The following is an 18,026-nucleotide window of genomic DNA, read 5'->3' as shown; positions in this document are numbered from 1 at the left end:
GAGAATTTTTTTAAAAAATTTTGCTTTAATTTTAATTGGGACTAATAAAAAAGTCTATTGTAGCCATTGTATACATATTTTATTGTCTCTCTAGTGAAATCCTTATGATATTCCTAAATCATATATCAACTGTATTTTAGTGACATAACTATTTCTAATTCCTCATACAAAATCCACAGCCAATAAAAGACGCATACCATTATAACTTCAAACTAAAGTATTCAAGTTCTAACTACCCAAACTTATCCACAATTAAACAATAGCAATGTAGAGTTTTTGAATATTCATTTTCGTGAGTATAAACAAATTTGCTACAACTTTCCAAAAACACAATAATAAAGAAAATGAGAGAGAGGGAGAGGCAGTGCATATATAGAATTGTAATTGGAATGTCACTATACAGCATTTCAAATCATTTTGTGTTCATCCCACTTTTATTTGTTTATATCTCTCATATACAACTTGAATATGACAATATTAATCTTTTTATTTGCTTATGTATAATAATTTATGGCCGAATACGACATTTATGCTGGACCACTTATATTGTGATGTTTACTACTAAGTACTCTATACTCATAAACATATACATATTGATACCGACAACAGCAAGCTTGCTACAAGCTATGGAGTCGAAATCACTCCAATTCACGGGATACAATCCAAACTCCAACAAAAATCAACGATAATTATCAATACCAAATTTCTCACATTTTGTGGAAGCAACAACAACATTCTGGCTTATTTTATCACTTACCTGGCACTTCTTACGCCACGGACGACGCGCACCTCCGTCGTGTTGCGGCAAACGACGACTCCACCCACAACTCTTTCTCAGATGCTTTTTCACAATATTGACACCACTTTTCCTGCCTCCTCCCCTGCCGATTACAACCCTTCTACCTCCAACAATAACTCCGGGCTGACGCACACCTCCGTCGTGTTGCGGCAATAGCCCACGCCACCACCGCCAGCTCCTTCTTAGAGTCTTTGTCACACTACTGACACTAGTTTTCCAGCCTCCTCTTCTGTCTAATACAACCCTTGGACCTCCAACAATAACTCCGGACCACAACTAAATGGCTCAGGCCCACGCCCTCCATCCTTCATTGCACAAATGACTTCAACAAAACAGGAAATCACCAACAGCTTAGAGCTGGTCATTTTCGTCAATTGATTAAGAGATATAGGGTCATTTTTGCCATTTCATCCTTTACTACATGACAAAATTCAGCCGCCTACCTTTTTGTATCCTGAATACCGTGTTCTGTTACTTTTGCCTAGAACATTGGATAATTTTTATATAGTATTATTTATTCAACTTATAATAAAATAAACAAAGATATTATCATACCAACAAACTATAACTTAAATAACATAATCTTTCCATCTTTATCTAGAGATTTCAAATTTGAGTTTCATTCCTAATTAAAAAAAAACAAAGATATTACCATTTAGATACGACAAAAATAAAAAACAACATCATCTGCTTTTCTAAGAAGTACCTCTTATGGCTAATCTAAGAAGATACTTAGGTGTTTCCTTTATTCACGAGACGAGAAGTGCAATCAACAACACTTCCAGTTTATTATAGATAGGATCCAGGCAAAACTCACAAGTTGAAACAAGTAGACCCTTTTTTTGGCGGAAAGATGCACCTTGGTCCAGTTAATGCTTACCATTATCCCCAGTTATTGTATGCAGACAATGAAACTTTCGGTGACTACTTGCAATAAGATAGATAAATTTTGTCGTGATTTTTCTAGGGTAGCAGTGAAGAAGAGAGGAAAATCCACCTTCTGAGTTAGGATTGGGGATTTGAATCGCACATAAAATGAATTAGCTATTCCTTATAAAACTTTCTTAGGGTTTAGTTCACAATAGAGACGCTTTGTGGGTAAGATTATGCGCGCCATATATGGATATGGAGATAATAACATCCCGAATGTTCGCAAGAAGGCATGCAATTCTAATACTTAGAATGGTATTTCAAGTAGCGGTCAGTGTGTATGTTAACTCTGAGGGAAGTTGGGACTTGGACGCTATTGCTCAAATGTTCCCTGAGGAAGTCATGGATCATTTACGCATTCTCAAGACTCCCAATCCTACTATAAGGAAAGACACATTAGGATGGTACCCAACAACAAGTGAGAAATTCTCTATTAAGCCTGCTTATGATGCATATTTCAGAGACAATACAAGAAGCAACAATTTCTATAAAAAGCTCTGGAAAATTAAAATTTCTCAATGACTAAGAACTTTTAATTGGTTCCTATCACAGCTTTGCTTACAAATAGTAATAGAAGATGAAGAGGATTTATAGTAGATGACAATTGCCCCAGATGTCATGGTGAAGAAGAGACGTTGCTCCACACCCTCCAAGATTGTCACTACATCTGGCCAATGTGGACTAGCATCGTGAACATTGATACATAGGAGACATTGTTCTCATAATCTTTCCAGAATCGGGTAAAATTGAACCTGTTTCTGGTCTCCCACAAACAAAATGGGACTCCATGGCCCATTATTTTCATTACCACTTGCGATATTGCCTGAAAATATAGAAATAATTTCATTTTCAAGAATGAGAATGTGCAAAACAATCAACTTCAACACTTGATTACTAACCTTGCTGAGAACTACAACTTTGTGCTCACTATTACAGAAAAAAGTACAAGAAGGCTAAAACCTACCAGAGAAGTTTTAGTTGGCTGGGAGCCACCAGAACTAGGCTGGTTTAAACTCAATGTAGATAGATCAATCATTCAGCCAGGAAATCGAGGAGCATGTGGTGAAATTATTCGAGATTGGTATGGTGACACCGTCGCGGGTTTTAGCATGAATATAGGTGTATGCACCATCACAATAACATAAATTTGGGGCTTTTATGTTGGATCAAGCCTGCAACCAAAATGGGGATCCAAGATTTGGTGATAGACTCGAAATGTGCGTGCTCTTTTGCTGCTCCAAAAGAAGGCGATGAATAGACATGGTAGCTCCACCCTCATCAGAACAATCAAAGAGCTTATGGTAAAATTGAACAAGGTTAAGGTTAAGCATATCTTCAAAGAAGTCAACTTTTGTGCGGATGTACTTGCTAAACACAGTCAAGAGCAGGAGGTTGGCTATCACTGCTTCGAGCATCCTCCTCCCTTGCTACATCTTCATCTCCTTGCTGATAGAATGGGTGTTAAATTTCCTAGGATTATTCTAGTGTGACTGTTTGTTGTTTCTTGAGCTTTTGGCCCCCCACTTGATTAAAAAAAATGTCAATAGATTAACGCATATATAAGAGGAGACTCAAATAATTCGATACTTATTTAAATAAACAAGAAAAATGATCACTTGACTCATCTAAAAATTTTTTTCAAAGATAATAGGTTATATTTTATTAATTATTAAAAAATAAAATATAAAGATGTCCAAAAATAGGACAACATAATAAAAGGTGGAGATTTCCCAAAATAATACACTGAAGGTATTTATCCAATGGTGTATGGTCGAAAAATGAAGAAAAATCTTAAAGAAGAAAGAATGATAAATCAAATTCAATGAAACTAAGAGATTGCCTCATAGAGATGACGATCTAAACTGGGAGTTCTTTGGAGTTCACAGAGCAACTTGACAGAGTTTGCTAGAATGGCAGACGTCATTGAAGTAAAACCTTAAAAAATTAACTGGTTGCGAGCTTTCCAGCAGTTCTAGCAAATGATGGCAAGCAGTTGAGGATTACGGTCAGCATTCTTCAACGGGTTAAGCATCTCTGTTGATGCATTCCACATGTCCAAAAGTCGTTAGGGCTCTGAGGGGGAAGACAGTCACGAAGATAACTCTGAGACCATACTTCTTTGATTCTAGAGCAATCGATCAAACAATGAGCGATTGTTTCTGTTGTTTCATGACAGCAGGGGCATATTGGCGATATAGATGGGATGCGTTGGTGAATTTGAGCAAGTACCAGAAGTCGACCATGGAGAGCTTTCCAGATAAATAACTTAATTTTGTAAGACAAGTTCAACTTCTATAAATCAATCCACGTCTTTTTCTGCTGCATATAATTAAGGCAAAGCTCCAGAGGTGGATGGTGAAATAAATAGCCAATTTTGTAACTTGAAACCGTATCATATTGCTTGAATTTGTTCAAATTTCATTACAATTTGTCCCTACTCTACTGAATTTTAACTAACAAAATCCTGTTTGTAACGTCTTGGAGAAATAATTTTTGAATCAAATTCTGATTCCGATTCACATTTTTAGTAATTAGGTCTTTAACTCTTGGAACCAACTCAGAAATAGCCTGTCTGTTTGACATGTCAGAAATCATTAAAGGATATGGAGGAGGCAGCCAAGGATCCTCAAAGGTTCGGATATTCTCTCTAGTACCCACAGTCTAGTTAAGATCTTTTTCAACAATCTTTCGTCCTTCCAGTATGCTCTTCCATCCCCAAGAAGGTAAGACTCCAATTTCTGCAGTTATAGCATTATCATTGCTAAAGTATTTACCTCTTAGAATTTTGGAAAATAGGGAAGTAGGATGTGTTACGAGTCGCAAAAACTGTTTGTCTAAAAGTGCCAGATTTTAGATTCTGAGATCTTTAAATCCAATGTCTCCTTCTCTTTGTGGGCGAGTCATAGTGTCTCAACTAATCCAAGCCATCTGCCTTTCAGAATCTTTTTGTCCCCACCAGAACTGAGAAAGTAGAAAGTGAATTTCTGAAATTAAACCATCAGGCAACTTGAAATAAGACAATGTATAAATAGGAATAGCTTCTCCCACTGCTTTAAGCAATACCTGTCTACCACCCGACGATAGAAGATTGCGCTTCCACCCTTGGATTCTTTTCTGAACCTTCTCTTTGATCATGCTAAAAGAAGCCTTTTTCAATTTAGAGACTGTAGAAGGCAAACCAAGGTATCTATCCTAGACCCCAACATGATTAATATTCATAGAGTTAGCCAGTAGTGTACGAGTAGTGAAGGGAGTATTGTGGCTAAAGAATACAGCAGATTTATTAAGTTTTACTCTCTGGTCACTTATGCTTTTATAAGAATTCATTAAATGCAGGATATTTGAACATGCTTCAGGATTAGCCTTCAGAATAAAATAGAATCATCAGTAAAGAAGAGGTGGTTGACCTTGGGATATCACCTATGTATCTAAAGACCCTGAATTAGTCTGTTTTATTCTGTCTTGTGTAGCAAGAAGGAGAGACCTTCTGCACAGAAAAAAAAAAGATAGGGAGATAAAAGGTCTCCTTGTTGAATACTTCTATTTGGTTTGAAGAAACCATAGGGTTGTCCTTCTACAATGACAGAATAAGAAACTGTTGTCACTAATTCTTGAATCCACGTGATCCACCGGGAGTTAAAACTAAACTTTTCTAATATAAACCAAAGAAAGTGTCATTCCATCCTATCATATGTCTTACTCATATCTAATTCTTTGAGTCTTCTTTTTTTATTCTTCAAGTAATGTATACACTCATGAGCAATTAGAATATTAGTAGAAATTAATCTGCCTTTAACTTAGATTTTATGATATTCACAACTTTACAAATCAAAAGCTAATTTGTGGTTAATATGAACTCTATTACTGCGTACACACGTAGGGCTGCACACGGATCGGATCGGATAGGATATCTATATTTTTTTAGGCTAGATCCGATCCGCATACTTGCGGATCAGATCGGATCGGATATCGGGTATATCCGCATAATTCAAAAAAACTATTTTAAGATTCTGTTTGGCTGTTTTTACAAAAAAATATCCAAAAAATTTAATTTTTATCTGTTTAAGCCTATTTATTCCTAAAATATTATCAATAAGGTAGCGTTTGGTGGAGAGACAGAGACGGAAAGACTGAGACTGAGAGACAGAGACTAAGAGACAGGGATTGAAATAAATCTCAGTATTCTGTTTGGTGCAAAATGGGAGACAGGAATTGAAACAAGAATGAAACTCTAATTTAATTTGCACAAAGAGTAAAATTGGAATTAATTAATTGAAATGAAAGTATTTTAAGTATAAAATGTTATTAAAGTTTCAGTCTCCATCTCTAAAAATTTCAGTCCCCTGTGTCCCTACTTTTTGGAGGTACTGAAATACTGAAATTTTAGAGACAGAGACAGAAATTTTAGTACCAGTCTCTGAACTAACAAACACGATACTGAGTCTCAGTCTCTCAGTCTCTGTCTCAGTACCTCAAAACAAACACTACCTAATAGTTCTCTTGAATAACAAAAATAAAATAATAATCCAAGATTTAAGTTTAATTATTCTAAGTTGAAGTATAACATAAAAAATTTCATAAATTCATAAAATAACACACTAAAATTCATATCACATTAGAGTTTACTTTCTTAAAATATGCTATTTATATGTGATGTGCGGATATGCGGATTTGCGGATCGAATCTGCGAATATCACTGCCGAATCTACAATCCGATCCTACTATAATGCGAATTGGATCCGATCCGATCCGATGGCTCTACGGATTGGATAATATCCGCAAAATTCGGATCAGATGCGGATAATTACCCCAAAAATGTGGATATTATCCAATCCATGTCCAACCCTATACACATGGGGGAATAAAATCCATATGGTTATAAATTTATAATTGGTTGGCTAACATTTATTTTTCTATTTCTTTTGTCAGGCAGGCTGGAAGTTTTCCCCAAAAAAGAGAAAAGGAAGGCGGTTTTTGGTCTGGAAAAAAAGAAGGCTGGAAGCTAAATACTAACTTCTAGTTTGGGCTTGTAGCTAAAATGGTCTAATGAAAAATTGGGCCATCCCAGTATAGCCAGCCCACTAAAAGAGCTGGCATTAGAGGAAGAAAAAACAATTTCTATTTTCTGAAAAAAAAAACTCTTCGTCGTCGTCTCTCACCTCTCCTGCCGCTTCTCCCTCGTCCCTGGTAAGATTCATTGCTCTCTCATAATTTATTTTTATATGTTAAAATTCTATTTTGCTTCATAAATTTGATTTTAATGTTGTGACGTTGTTTGCTAATTTTATGTGGTTTTGTTGGCTGTTGTATTTGAATGTCAGCTATGGCTGTTCTATTTTCAAATTTTGTTGGTTGTGTTCATGCCATTCCTCCTGTGCAATCCAAGAAACTCCCATGAACATGCGCAATGTGTGGTTTATCATTAATTAGAATAGGCCTTGTTTTGCTCTTTTTCGTTTTTCTTATCATCAATTTAAGTTATGTGCATTTTGATTTTATTTTAGTTATGATATTTGATAAGTTGAACTTGAAGGTGAACTTTTACCTTAGTTTATAGTGAAGAAGAAGAGTGAGGGTGGAGACCTGACAGTGGTGGATTCCGTTTCCATATTGGTCGAAATATAGAGCTAAAAATTTGAACCCTTCCATTATCGGTCACTAACAAAAATAAAATTGATAACGTCACTTCCCATTAGTCCATTACTATTCTCACTTCGTTTAAGTTTTTGTTTTCCCTTATGCTTTCTGCTGAACTGTTATTATTTTTATTTTTTATTTTTTTGTTTGCAGTGTTTGGTTGATTTGATGGGTTAATGAATGATGATATGCCCTATGGCATGTACAACTGTTGAATAAAAAACGGAACATTTATATTCCTAATCTTAACTTTTATCGTTAACTTGTTTGGTTTTAGGGTTTTATAGATCTTGATAGTTGTTGTTGATGATGATGAAACAGTGATGGAGAGTGCTTTTGGGAATGCTTCTGCCATTACAGACCAGAGGCAAAAGATTGAGGGGAATGCAGTACAAAAGCACATCCTTTCTGCTGTTATTTCTTCCAGTGACATTGTTCAGGCTAGGAGATTTATTGACCACGGTTCAGTTTCTTTTCCTTGTCCCATAACTTCTTTTTTTTCTTTTGTTAATCTAGGGATTTATTTGCTTTCCTCAATTTCAAGCTCTTGATAATCTTGATGTTTTTGGTTTTGTAGTGTCATTGGATGATGTCCCATTAGTAGTGTCGCGGCAGCTGTTACAAACTTTTGCTCGAGTTGGGAAGATTACAGCCAGAGACCCAGAAAGAAATTGCACATTACACCCTTGCACAGATTCAGCCTCGCGTTGTGTCCTTTGAAGAGCAGGTTTAAATTTACGCATTCTGCAATTGGAGACTTTAAATTGTATCCTACTTACTTAATAGTAGTGTATAACTGTTGTTTATGGAAAGCTTTATCTTGCAGGAAACATGCTTCTGTAATCCCCTCTTTGCTAGCAATCGATTTTTACTTTTTTCCATAAGTATCTTGTTTGATAGGTAAATTCTGCAAACCAAAAATACTTACTGGATAAAGAGGATTTTTTACTCACGTTTTGTGCTATTCTGAACAATCGTATAACTTGTCCTGAGATGATGGGAAGGAGAAGAGGAAACTCACTCTTTTGCTTCTAGAGTCACTTGTTTGGATATGCATTCAACAACGTAATTATTACTATGGTAGTTCATTATTATGTCAATCATCAGGAATGCGGTCTTAGAAAATTTCTGGTCACCAAGTTTATTTGCTTGTGTGAAATAATGTGTTTCTGTTTCAGCACCAAATAAGAAACACACTCCTTCCTTACTAATTTTATAATTTTATATTTTTTGCAAGGAAATCCATATTAGATGGTTCTGTTTCTAAGACCGTGTTTGACTTTTTCTTTTCTTTTGTTTGTTTTGGCTCTTGTTAGGAGGATCTCTTGTCCTCCAATCTTGTATTATTTTTCTCTGTCTTAGTTATAACCTTCTTTTATCAATTTTTTCTTTTTTAAAAAGAAATGCCATATAGGATAGTCATAACAAATCATGGAAGAGCACAAGTATTCAATACTATATTATCTATAATTTTTAGCGTTATATACTGTCTATTGCAATTCCAGTTCTTTGTTTGCATATATATGAACATTATTATTTTAACTTCTGTAAGTATAGGGATGTTTCGTCCTTTCTAACTACACTTTTTCTCTTTGTTACTGATGGAAAATCATTTATTTATTTATTTTTGCAAAGCAAAGTCTTCAATTAAAATCTACCCTTTTTTGGCAGGATGATGATGCTGTCCATGCTGAAGCTTTTATTAATAAAGCATCATTTTTGGTTAGCAATAGTCAGCACTCAGCATGAAGCACTGAATTTGCAGTATAAGGTTTGAAAACTTATGGCTGTGAAAGATGACTTAGCTTAATGATCCATGAATTCAATGAGTCTTGACAAATCTGTTTCTCTATTTTCCAATTTTTTTTTACCTCTCAGTATGCTAAGCAAGGATCTTAGATTTGAAGAGGAAATTCTTGGAAGCAGCTTTGTGATATTATGATATATCTCAAATTGAGAAAAGACAAATAGGAGATGAGTACGTATGTTGCATTCAGTCTTTTTTGTCTGATTTTATTGATATCCTTGTGTCTTTCTACGTATGCACTTGGTGTATTCTTTATTGTAGGGAGATCAATGAGGAAGCCTTGAGCAAGCTTTATCTGTTGCTGTTACATGCACATTATTGGCAACTGCAGGACCGCAATGTTAACATTTTCTTGCAACATTGTACTAGGTATTTGATTCAATCATTATTCATTAATGACTGTACAATTGTGAAAGTTCTGTTCACAATGTCAAATGTTATTATATTAATGTTTGTGTACTTTGATTAGGATGAGCGGTGTTCAAAGTTAAATATCCATCCAATACGACAGAAGCTCTCTCTCTCTCTCTCTCTCTCTCTCTCTCTCTCTCTCTCTCACACACACACACACACACACACACACACACAGAAAAAACAGCAACAACATCATTTGTGGCTTTCCTTGCTGATTGCATAATGTGAATCCATTTATATCAGGTGTATTTTGGAGAGAATTCTTAGAAAGCCTGAAACTGATGCATTTTCAGAAGAATTGAACCACATCAGGTTAATATAGGCTTGCATTTTGTATCTTATTTTGGTAAGTTGAGGTATCTTTGTGTCTCAGTTTTTTATTTTTCTTTTCCACAGAAAGCTCTTCTTCCAGATAATTTCACTGTGGTGGACTATGCTATGATTGAACATAACCTTCTGAGTGCAAGCAAACTGTATACCAATACGAGGTTTATGAAATTTCCATCTCCAGTTTATTGCTTCATTTGGTTAGATTAATTTGAAATTATTATGGGTTATATGCCTTTTAAGCTGTTTGTATGCTTTTGTAGCTTTGATGAGGTAGGCACGCTTTTGGGATCCCACCTCACAAGGTATACTGGTATAGCATTTAGTTTCAACAGTCATACATTTTTAAGCTGTTAATTTTTTATTTGAATTTTCCTATGTTGTTCGTGCACTTTTTTTCAAGTTCAATCCGTCCATCTTTGTTTTGATTTTATTTCTAACAATAAATTTTGCATTTAGGCCGAGAAGATCGCATCAAGAATGATTTATGAGGATAGGATGAGGGGATCTATTGACCAGATATGTATATGACAGTTATGGCCGCATAGTTTATAATTGGTACTCAGATGGTAGAACTTATAATTGAGGGACTCTTGTTGGCCACTATGAGAAGAAAAACAGTATTCCGCAAGGGATAACTCAGGGCTGTCTTCAACCTCTTTAGTTTTTGCGCTACTATTGCAGGTTGAAGCTGTTATACATTTTGATGATGGGAATTTTTATCACGTTTAAATTATTTGAGGGTATTTTTGTTAATAACAAAATTCGAGTACATTTTTTTCGGCGAGAAAATTATTCGAGTGCATTTTTTATGGTTTACCTAAAAAGATATCCACATGGGCGCATCAAAAAGTTAAGTTCTTTACTTATCTATTTGATTTTTTTTCCTGCTTTTAAAAACAGAAGAGCAGGTAATCCAATTCATTATTTTAACAAAATTCTTGAATCACTATCACTTCTTAGTTCATCTTATTCTTCTGTGAATGTGTATTTGATGATTTGTGTTGGTTTGAGTTAATTGGAAAAAGCTAAATTAATATCAGTTCACAACACCAAAGGTCATCAAAGTTTTATGAATATTAAATTAATAAGCAATCATAATAAATTAAGTTAAGCCAATTTGTAATAGCTCAAATGGCATAGTCTCCCCATACTCAATTAAGAAGTTGCGGGTTCGAGTATCCTATCTTTAGTATAAAAAAAAAAATAAATTAAGTTAATCAATATCTTTTTAATATTTTAAATTAGTACTAATTGGAAATAAATTGATATTGCAAATAAAGGGAATCATTTTAATGTGATCTGAATTATGGTGCACCCCTATATTATGCATTATTACTTTATTAGTGATACTATTTTTTATATCTTCAAAGCAAGATTCAGGTTTTATTTTGTTATTATATTCTTCTCATTTTAAATCTGAGTTCAACTAAATTTGAAAGAGATGTAAATAACTTAAAAAGATTATGATGGTAATATTCCCCCTTCTCATTAGTGTGCGCATATATCCATCAAGCATTTAAAAAGTAAATTAACATGTCTTTGAAAAAAGATCTTTCTTAAAAGATGGTGTGAGGATCCACCAGGAGCCCCACAATTGTACCGGAAAAATTTCTTCTCCCATTTCCATTCCTGCAAGAAAAAGTTTTCGTCTTCAAATTTCCATTTGAACCAATAACCGCGAGGATTTTCCGAGGAGTTTTGCCATTTCTACTACAGACATGGCACATACATGTCAAAGTAGGTAGAATTAGATAAGTTTTCATGACGTGAAAACCTGAATAAGTTCAATGTTTTTTATTCATCGCATCTCCTTGAACGAAATAGAAAAAAAGTATATATATTTTGTTATTTCTGAGTTATAAAATTTTAATGACACTTTTAAATTATAACTCAATTATAATTATCATAAATACCATGATCTTAATTCTTAAGCATAATAGAAACTACCTATTTATAAATCTTAAGACACAACAAAAATTATGGTGGGAGAAAAAAAAGCTATCAAAAGATATTTTGATGGTGTAGAAAATTTTCAACCCAAATAAATTAACTATTGCTCCTTCCTACTTTTGACAGAGTCAAATTGAAAAAACAAATAAAATTTTATAGCCAACACCCTTTTAGTCCAGGGTAGAAACAACCTCGTACACTATGATTAAACAAAATGCAGCACGTTACATCAAAAATAGGCATCAAAATGAAATAACTATAATATAAATTGCAATGCAGCATAAAAGAATTTCAAAATGACTTTAACATGATGTTAATACAGTTAAGTTTAAATTTTAGTCACAATCCAAGGGCTATTATATGGTTGATTAGTTGTTTCAATTTAATAAGTTTATTAAACTGATGCCAGTTGTGCTTCTGAGTTCTGTGACATGTTCCGTGCTAGCAAAGTTTAAAAGATAATCCAAATTACAAAATCATTGATTAGAAGACAAGTCTAGTAGATCCTAAAAGTAAGTTATATGCAACAGAATTCATGTGAATACCATTGAAGTTGGCTAAGTTGGAAGGGCTGCAAAACCATGTTGCTCCACAGAAGGATCAAAACAGCCACAGAAAATAAGAATGATGAATCCCATCAAGAACATCCCTAACACAAACCCATAAGCTTTTGCATAACATGCACTATTGCCTCCTCTTCTTGTTTCTTCCTTACTTCCCAATTCTTTTCTCTCAACCCTCAACCCAGAAAAACCTTCAAAAAATTCCTTAGCATCTTCATAATTAGCAAAAGATGCGATCCTATCAAATCCAACCTTTGTTATCTCCCTCTCATCATGAAATTCCACCATATCCTTGTCAGTGTCGCCAACATCATCATGAAAAACCTCTTCTTCTTCTTCTTCTTCTTCTTCTTCTTCTTCTCCGTCGTCATTGGAGCAAGAGCAGGTAGAATCATTGTCGATGTTGATGTCTTCAGGGGACAGTGTCTGATGAGTGTTCCATGCATGAAAGGCTTTCTCCAAGGAGGCAAGTCTCTCGGAAATGTGGTGCAGATGGTGGGGACTTAATGACAATGGTGATTGAGAATTGGAAGCAACTTCAGCAGATAACAATTTCCGAATGAAAGCAATCTTGTTCTTTATGTCTTTGGAGAGAGATTCATGGGACTGTGTCTGATCAGGGGCATGCAGCAACAGATCATCCAGTATGGATGAGAGTTCTTGGAGTTTTGAATGCAGCACTGAGCTTTTCTTTGTCATTTTTTCTCTCTTTTTTCTCTAATGTATGCAGTTGAAAGTAGTGGGTGTTTTGAGGTTGCAGTTACTAACTCTTGAGAAATGGAAACTGTGGGATTAGAAAGGAGGTAGGTGGCATTTCATTTTTAAAAAATTATCTTTTAAAAATTAGCTTTTATAAATTATTTTTAAAAGTAAAATTTTTACCATACTGAAAAACAAGAAACGCAGACTCAGAAACAACAACAAAAAATTTAGTAACAAAAGAGCAAAACAAGGTCACAGCAATGCAAAGAACATCGCGCAACTCCAATCAAGGCTCCAACCACTCGATGAATTCTGCTCCATCTCACATTTCTCTCTTCGCTAACAGAAAATTGAACCGCCCAATTAAGACTTAACAGTTCTCTGATCTTCATTGCCAAATCACCGTCCTAACAAAATGGCTGCTGAGAATCAAATTAAAACAATAAAGAAATATCTATGGAGTCGATTTTAATAATGACCGACTTGCATATACTCTCTCAAACAAGAACAAATCCCCTTCAAATAGTAAAGAATTCATTCTAAAAAATATTTCAAATTAAAAGAGAGTCACAACAATTCTTTATCCAAGAATCATTTTTGTTCGAAACACACCACCAAAACCGGTAAAATTAAGGTTCTAGAAGATGATAGCGTCGCAATTAACTTTTACCATGTCTGTATAAAGAGTAGTCTATTAAACTACTCTTCCACCTTAATCCATGACAACAATAAAGAAATTTTGTGATTCACAAATTCAATTCAATAGAATACATAAATTCAATTAAAAATTACTAGATAACTATACATAAATATTTACTCTATCTAACTCTAAAATAATAAAAAAAAAACAATCTTAATCATGTCTAATGCTAAAAAAATATAAAAAATGAGTCCTATTTAATAAATTAATAATGGCTTGACAATTCCCCTAGTTGGCTTAGTGAAAATCTCACCAGCCTTTACCTATTAACCACAACCAATCAAGTGTTACGCCAGCAAAAATGCCTGCAAGAAGAAACGACACCAATATGTTTCCCAAGGCATTTTGCTCTGGTCCCTTGTAACCTTTGGGTGCACTAGTAAGAACACAGACAGTGAGATAACCATTGGATAATCCCAAGAAAGATGTCAACAACATCATCCAACCTTGGTCACCATACTTTGCAGTGAAATAAAATGCCGGTATAAGTAAGATACGACTAACTATTGTTGTCGTGAGCAACTTTCGAGACTCCATTTTAATGCATTTCACTAGGGGAATGTATCTTCCGATTAAGTCACACGCATTGTACATGGCAATCAAAACAAGAGCATACCAATCGCCCAAACTATGTTTTCCAGTGTCTTCTGACAAGAATCCAGGGAAGATAGAGAGTGTTAGAGAATATATGAGGAACAAATCAATTGCATAATCAATGTTCTCCATTAACAATTGCTTCTTTCCTTTGCGCTCTTGTTTCTTTACATCTTCATTGTCAGATGAGGTCTGGATGCCAGCGGCTGCAAGATCAGCTGAAACAGTTTTTGCTCCTTCTGATGCTGCTTTTGATCGATAATACTTCACAATTGGTACTTTGGGAAACACAAATGCATAGAGAAGGACACAAAGAAGCTCAAAGAATGTTGTTATGGCAAAGAACAGAAGTGCTCCTTTGCGAAGACCATCTTTGGAGTTCTCAAATGCAGCTTTTGTAACTAACCTCAAAGCAGAAGTTAATGCACCTGATGCTGCTCCACCAGCAAGGAAAGACTGAAGCAATTCAGGATGCATATATGAAAGGTCTCCCACCATTCCACCTTGGACATGAGCATCTGCTATTCCAAATGCACCACTTACTGCACATATACCAATGAAAGTTCCAATTCCTCCTTTACCAGATGTTGCTAAATCTATAACTAACACCAAAAGAGTGGCTACGAAGAAAAGAATGTATCCAAATAGGTTCCGAAATCTTGTGTTTATTCTTTCTTCGTTGTAGGCAAGTGTTGCAATCGTTCCAACTGCAAATGGCTGGTATACAAGAGTAAGAACTCTTGAGGGGTGGTATCTCGGAAACAAGATAGAGTAGTAATCTGTTATTGTGAGCATACTGTTCCATGCGAAAAGACATCCATTTCCAAGAAGCCAACACACTGCTATTGCTGTATACTTTCCCTCAAGTCTCGTTGGAGGATCTGCGGTAACCATGGCTGCCTCAGATACTTACTTTTAACCTAGCTTGGTGTGCTATATGATCCTAGTTGAGAGCACAGATAGTCAGATACAATAAAAAATGAGTGCTATTGATTGTTGATTGATTGAATTGAATTGTATTATGAAGGTAAAACTAAATATATATAGAGCATTGTTCAAAAAAAAGATAAAAGATAAAGATAAGATAAAATAAGAAGATAACATAAATATAAAAGGCTTGTTTGGGTGAGTTTTTAGAAAAAAAATCTTTTTTTGAGTTATCTTTTTTTAAAAGATGTAGAAGTAATTTTATGTTTGGGTATTTCATGCAAAAACATTTTTTTATCTATCAATTATGTTTGAGTATAATAATATAAAAATACTTTTTTGTTTATTTATTACATGAAAAACATCTTTTTTAAATAAAAAAGATCTTTTAAAAAAATGTAAATTACAGCTTCTCAAAAAAGATGTTTTTATTTTTTTATTTTTTTAGTGTTTTTACTTTTACTACTAGAAATTTGTCAAACACACTAAAAAATAAAAAAAAGATTTTTTTATTAAAAAAAGATATTTTTTTTATCAAAATAATGACGCTCAAACAAGCACAAAATAAAATAATAAAGACTAAAATTGTAATTGAATTTATATATTCTATTGAGCTGAATTTATAGGTCACGAGACTTTTTTATTATTGTTATGGACTAAAGTGAAAAAATAATTTAATATAACGAAACTTTTTTATTGTTGTTATGGACTAAAGTGAAAGAATAATTTAATATAACCTAAACAAGATCACGTTTTGAGTACGATGAAGATGTCTAAACTTGTAAAAATCATGCACAAGTTTTCTAAAATTAAAAGCAACCTTATAATCTGATCGAACATTTTGAATGTTAAAAATTTGTTAGTTACCGTGACGCCAAATTCACCAAAGCTCAATAAAAGAAAATGAAGTTTTCTTTCACTAATTTTGACGGAAGATAGTTAAAGATGATTATTAATCCACTAGTAAAACATCATTATCTAATCTTATTATTCTCAAGATAGCTATTAGCTCAAACACTTTGAGCCCTATCACATTTTAAAAAGGAAAAGTTCATGTAACTAACAAAATTTTTGAATAATGTGTAAACAATAGGAATTAATAGGGTTAAAAGAATAAATTTAATTAATAACATTAAATTAGAGTATAGTGTATTTTTATTTGATTGGTAGTTATTCATATTGTTCAAAATTTTCATTGTTTCCTAACACTCCCCTTTTAAAAAAGAATGGAAAATAGACTCTGATCTGTTCTCACATTAGAGTGTGGAACTGATTCTCTACTTTTAATAACAGGAAAGAGTCACATATAATTATTTTAATATAAAATTAAAAATAAAAATATTATTACATAATCTTTAATTATTCATATAACGATTTTTAATTATTAACATATCACGTGAAGAATTTCCCGTTTAGTTATACAATATGTGCTGCTACTTGTTCTGATCTATTTCTGCCATTGCCATTCGGATCGTGAGAAGTAGTCTCTGCACAAGTCAACACCAACGAAAATATTTTTTCCACATGAGAAATAATTCGAAAAAAGAAGAACAAATCAAAAACAAAAAACAACAATTCTATACCAGTTCAACTTACTTTTCGTGCAGACCCCATCAATGGGATCCCACACAAGATCATTGATGCAAAAGCACCTCTTGATCCCACTCCCAGAGCTAGGATCTAGTCCACACGCCGACGTGGCAGAATCACAATCCTTCTGCGATGTGCAAACCGTTTCCCTGGGCAACAACCACTGGATCTCCAAACCGGGTTGGGGCCACCGGTTCACCGGAAGATCCGGGTTTAAGTTCACAAAACTCGAATAGGCACTGCAACCAACATCCCTAACCCGAATCTGGTAGGAGGTAGTGGACCCGCCGGTACGGAACGTGCAACAAAGCAGTCCGTTATTACAAACGGAGGCGGAGGCGGTGGCGTTGATGTAGGTATGGCAGAGGCTGGAGGAGGAGCAGTTAAGCGGCGACATAAGAAGCGCTTGGGTGCAATTGAGGTAAACAATGGTGTTGGAGCTTGTGATGTTGAAAGGGAGAGTGTTGTTGAGTTGGATCCCTTGGTGAATCTTGTCGGTGGTGATGCACGTGTTCGGCACGAGCGGTGCGGGACGAATCACGAGACGCTGGGACTTAGGGTTTATGGACTCGATCGGGTAGGAGTTGTTGAGCGTGTCGAAGACGAGGGTGTTGGTGGTGCAACGGATTTTGTAGGCGGAATCACCACAGGTTGGGGTGGTGCTTAGCGGGAATGGGACGGTGGTGTTGCCGCATGGGGGGCATGGGGTGGCTGGTGTCACATGAGGAGCACGTGAGATGAAAAGAATGGATGGTAGAAGGAAGAGGATGAGGTTTGTTGGGGTGGCCTCCATTGTTGCGCGGTGAATGAAGAGAGAACAAATTGAATGGAATGCATCATGCATTAACGTCATGGTTACTACTATATATCGCGCCAATTATGGTTTTTGCTATTTTATTTTATTTTATTTTGTTTCTTATTATTGCTATATATTTATTGCGTTCAATACTGAGGACTTTGACTTTCAGCATTAAATGATAAATATTATTTAATAATAATATTATTATATATTTAGAAAAAATATAATGCCGTTTTTAAATAAATAAGGTCACTCCCTTTTAATTTGCTTATCAAATTGTTATC

At 34.7% G+C, this 18,026-nt stretch overlaps 3 protein-coding genes and 1 pseudogene across 5 annotated transcripts in view; 1 reads left to right on the top strand and 3 right to left on the bottom strand.

The window, feature by feature from the left end:
- Nucleotides 1-16,690, bottom strand: part of LOC110269982 — a 22,044-nt gene extending 5,354 nt beyond the window's left edge. The window contains exons 1-3 of one of the 3 annotated variants that reach the window (XR_002358870.1): nucleotides 16,011-16,022; nucleotides 1,378-1,382; nucleotides 758-763 (exon numbers count right to left, since the gene is read on the bottom strand). Coding sequence is in view for 1 of the 3 variants with exons in the window: in XM_021118238.1 (XP_020973897.1) it covers nucleotides 12,622-13,129 (508 nt within the window). In the remaining 2 variants the exon portion in view is untranslated. Of the gene's footprint in view, nucleotides 1-757; nucleotides 764-1,377; nucleotides 1,383-12,621; nucleotides 13,240-16,010; nucleotides 16,023-16,657 lie in introns of those variants that run through there. The other 2 variants (XR_002358869.1, XM_021118238.1) reach the window with 2 other exon arrangements.
- On the top strand, nucleotides 6,873-10,733 carry LOC107632560 (annotated as a pseudogene).
- Nucleotides 13,876-15,370, bottom strand: LOC107634199 (equilibrative nucleotide transporter 3-like). Its single transcript, XM_016337771.2, has one exon. It carries the CDS (start codon nucleotides 15,318-15,320, stop codon nucleotides 14,082-14,084), a length of 1,239 nt encoding a protein of 412 aa, XP_016193257.1. The 5' UTR covers nucleotides 15,321-15,370; the 3' UTR covers nucleotides 13,876-14,081.
- Nucleotides 16,725-17,889, bottom strand: LOC107632559 (wall-associated receptor kinase-like 20). Its single transcript, XM_016336228.2, has 2 exons — nucleotides 16,950-17,889; nucleotides 16,725-16,840 (listed from the first exon to the last, which is right to left on the bottom strand). Exons 1-2 carry the CDS (start codon nucleotides 17,794-17,796, stop codon nucleotides 16,770-16,772), a joined length of 918 nt encoding a protein of 305 aa, XP_016191714.2. The 5' UTR covers nucleotides 17,797-17,889; the 3' UTR covers nucleotides 16,725-16,769.

Source organism: Arachis ipaensis, chromosome B03 (assembly GCF_000816755.2).
Source record: "Arachis ipaensis cultivar K30076 chromosome B03, Araip1.1, whole genome shotgun sequence".
NCBI classification, from domain to species: domain Eukaryota; kingdom Viridiplantae; phylum Streptophyta; class Magnoliopsida; order Fabales; family Fabaceae; genus Arachis; species Arachis ipaensis.
This window is presented reverse-complemented; position numbering and strand designations above follow the sequence as displayed.

Excerpts from the sequence above, each read along its gene's own strand:
- LOC107634199 (XM_016337771.2), bottom strand. The coding sequence starts at position 15,320 with ATGGTTACCGCAGATCCTCCAACGAGACTTGAGGGAAAGTATACAGCA.
- LOC107632559 (XM_016336228.2), bottom strand. The coding sequence starts at position 17,796 with ATGACGTTAATGCATGATGCATTCCATTCAATTTGTTCTCTCTTCATT. Across the intron at positions 16,841-16,949 it reads TGATGGGGTCTGCACGAAAA|AGACTACTTCTCACGATCCG; the intron begins GTAAGTTGAACT and ends TGACTTGTGCAG.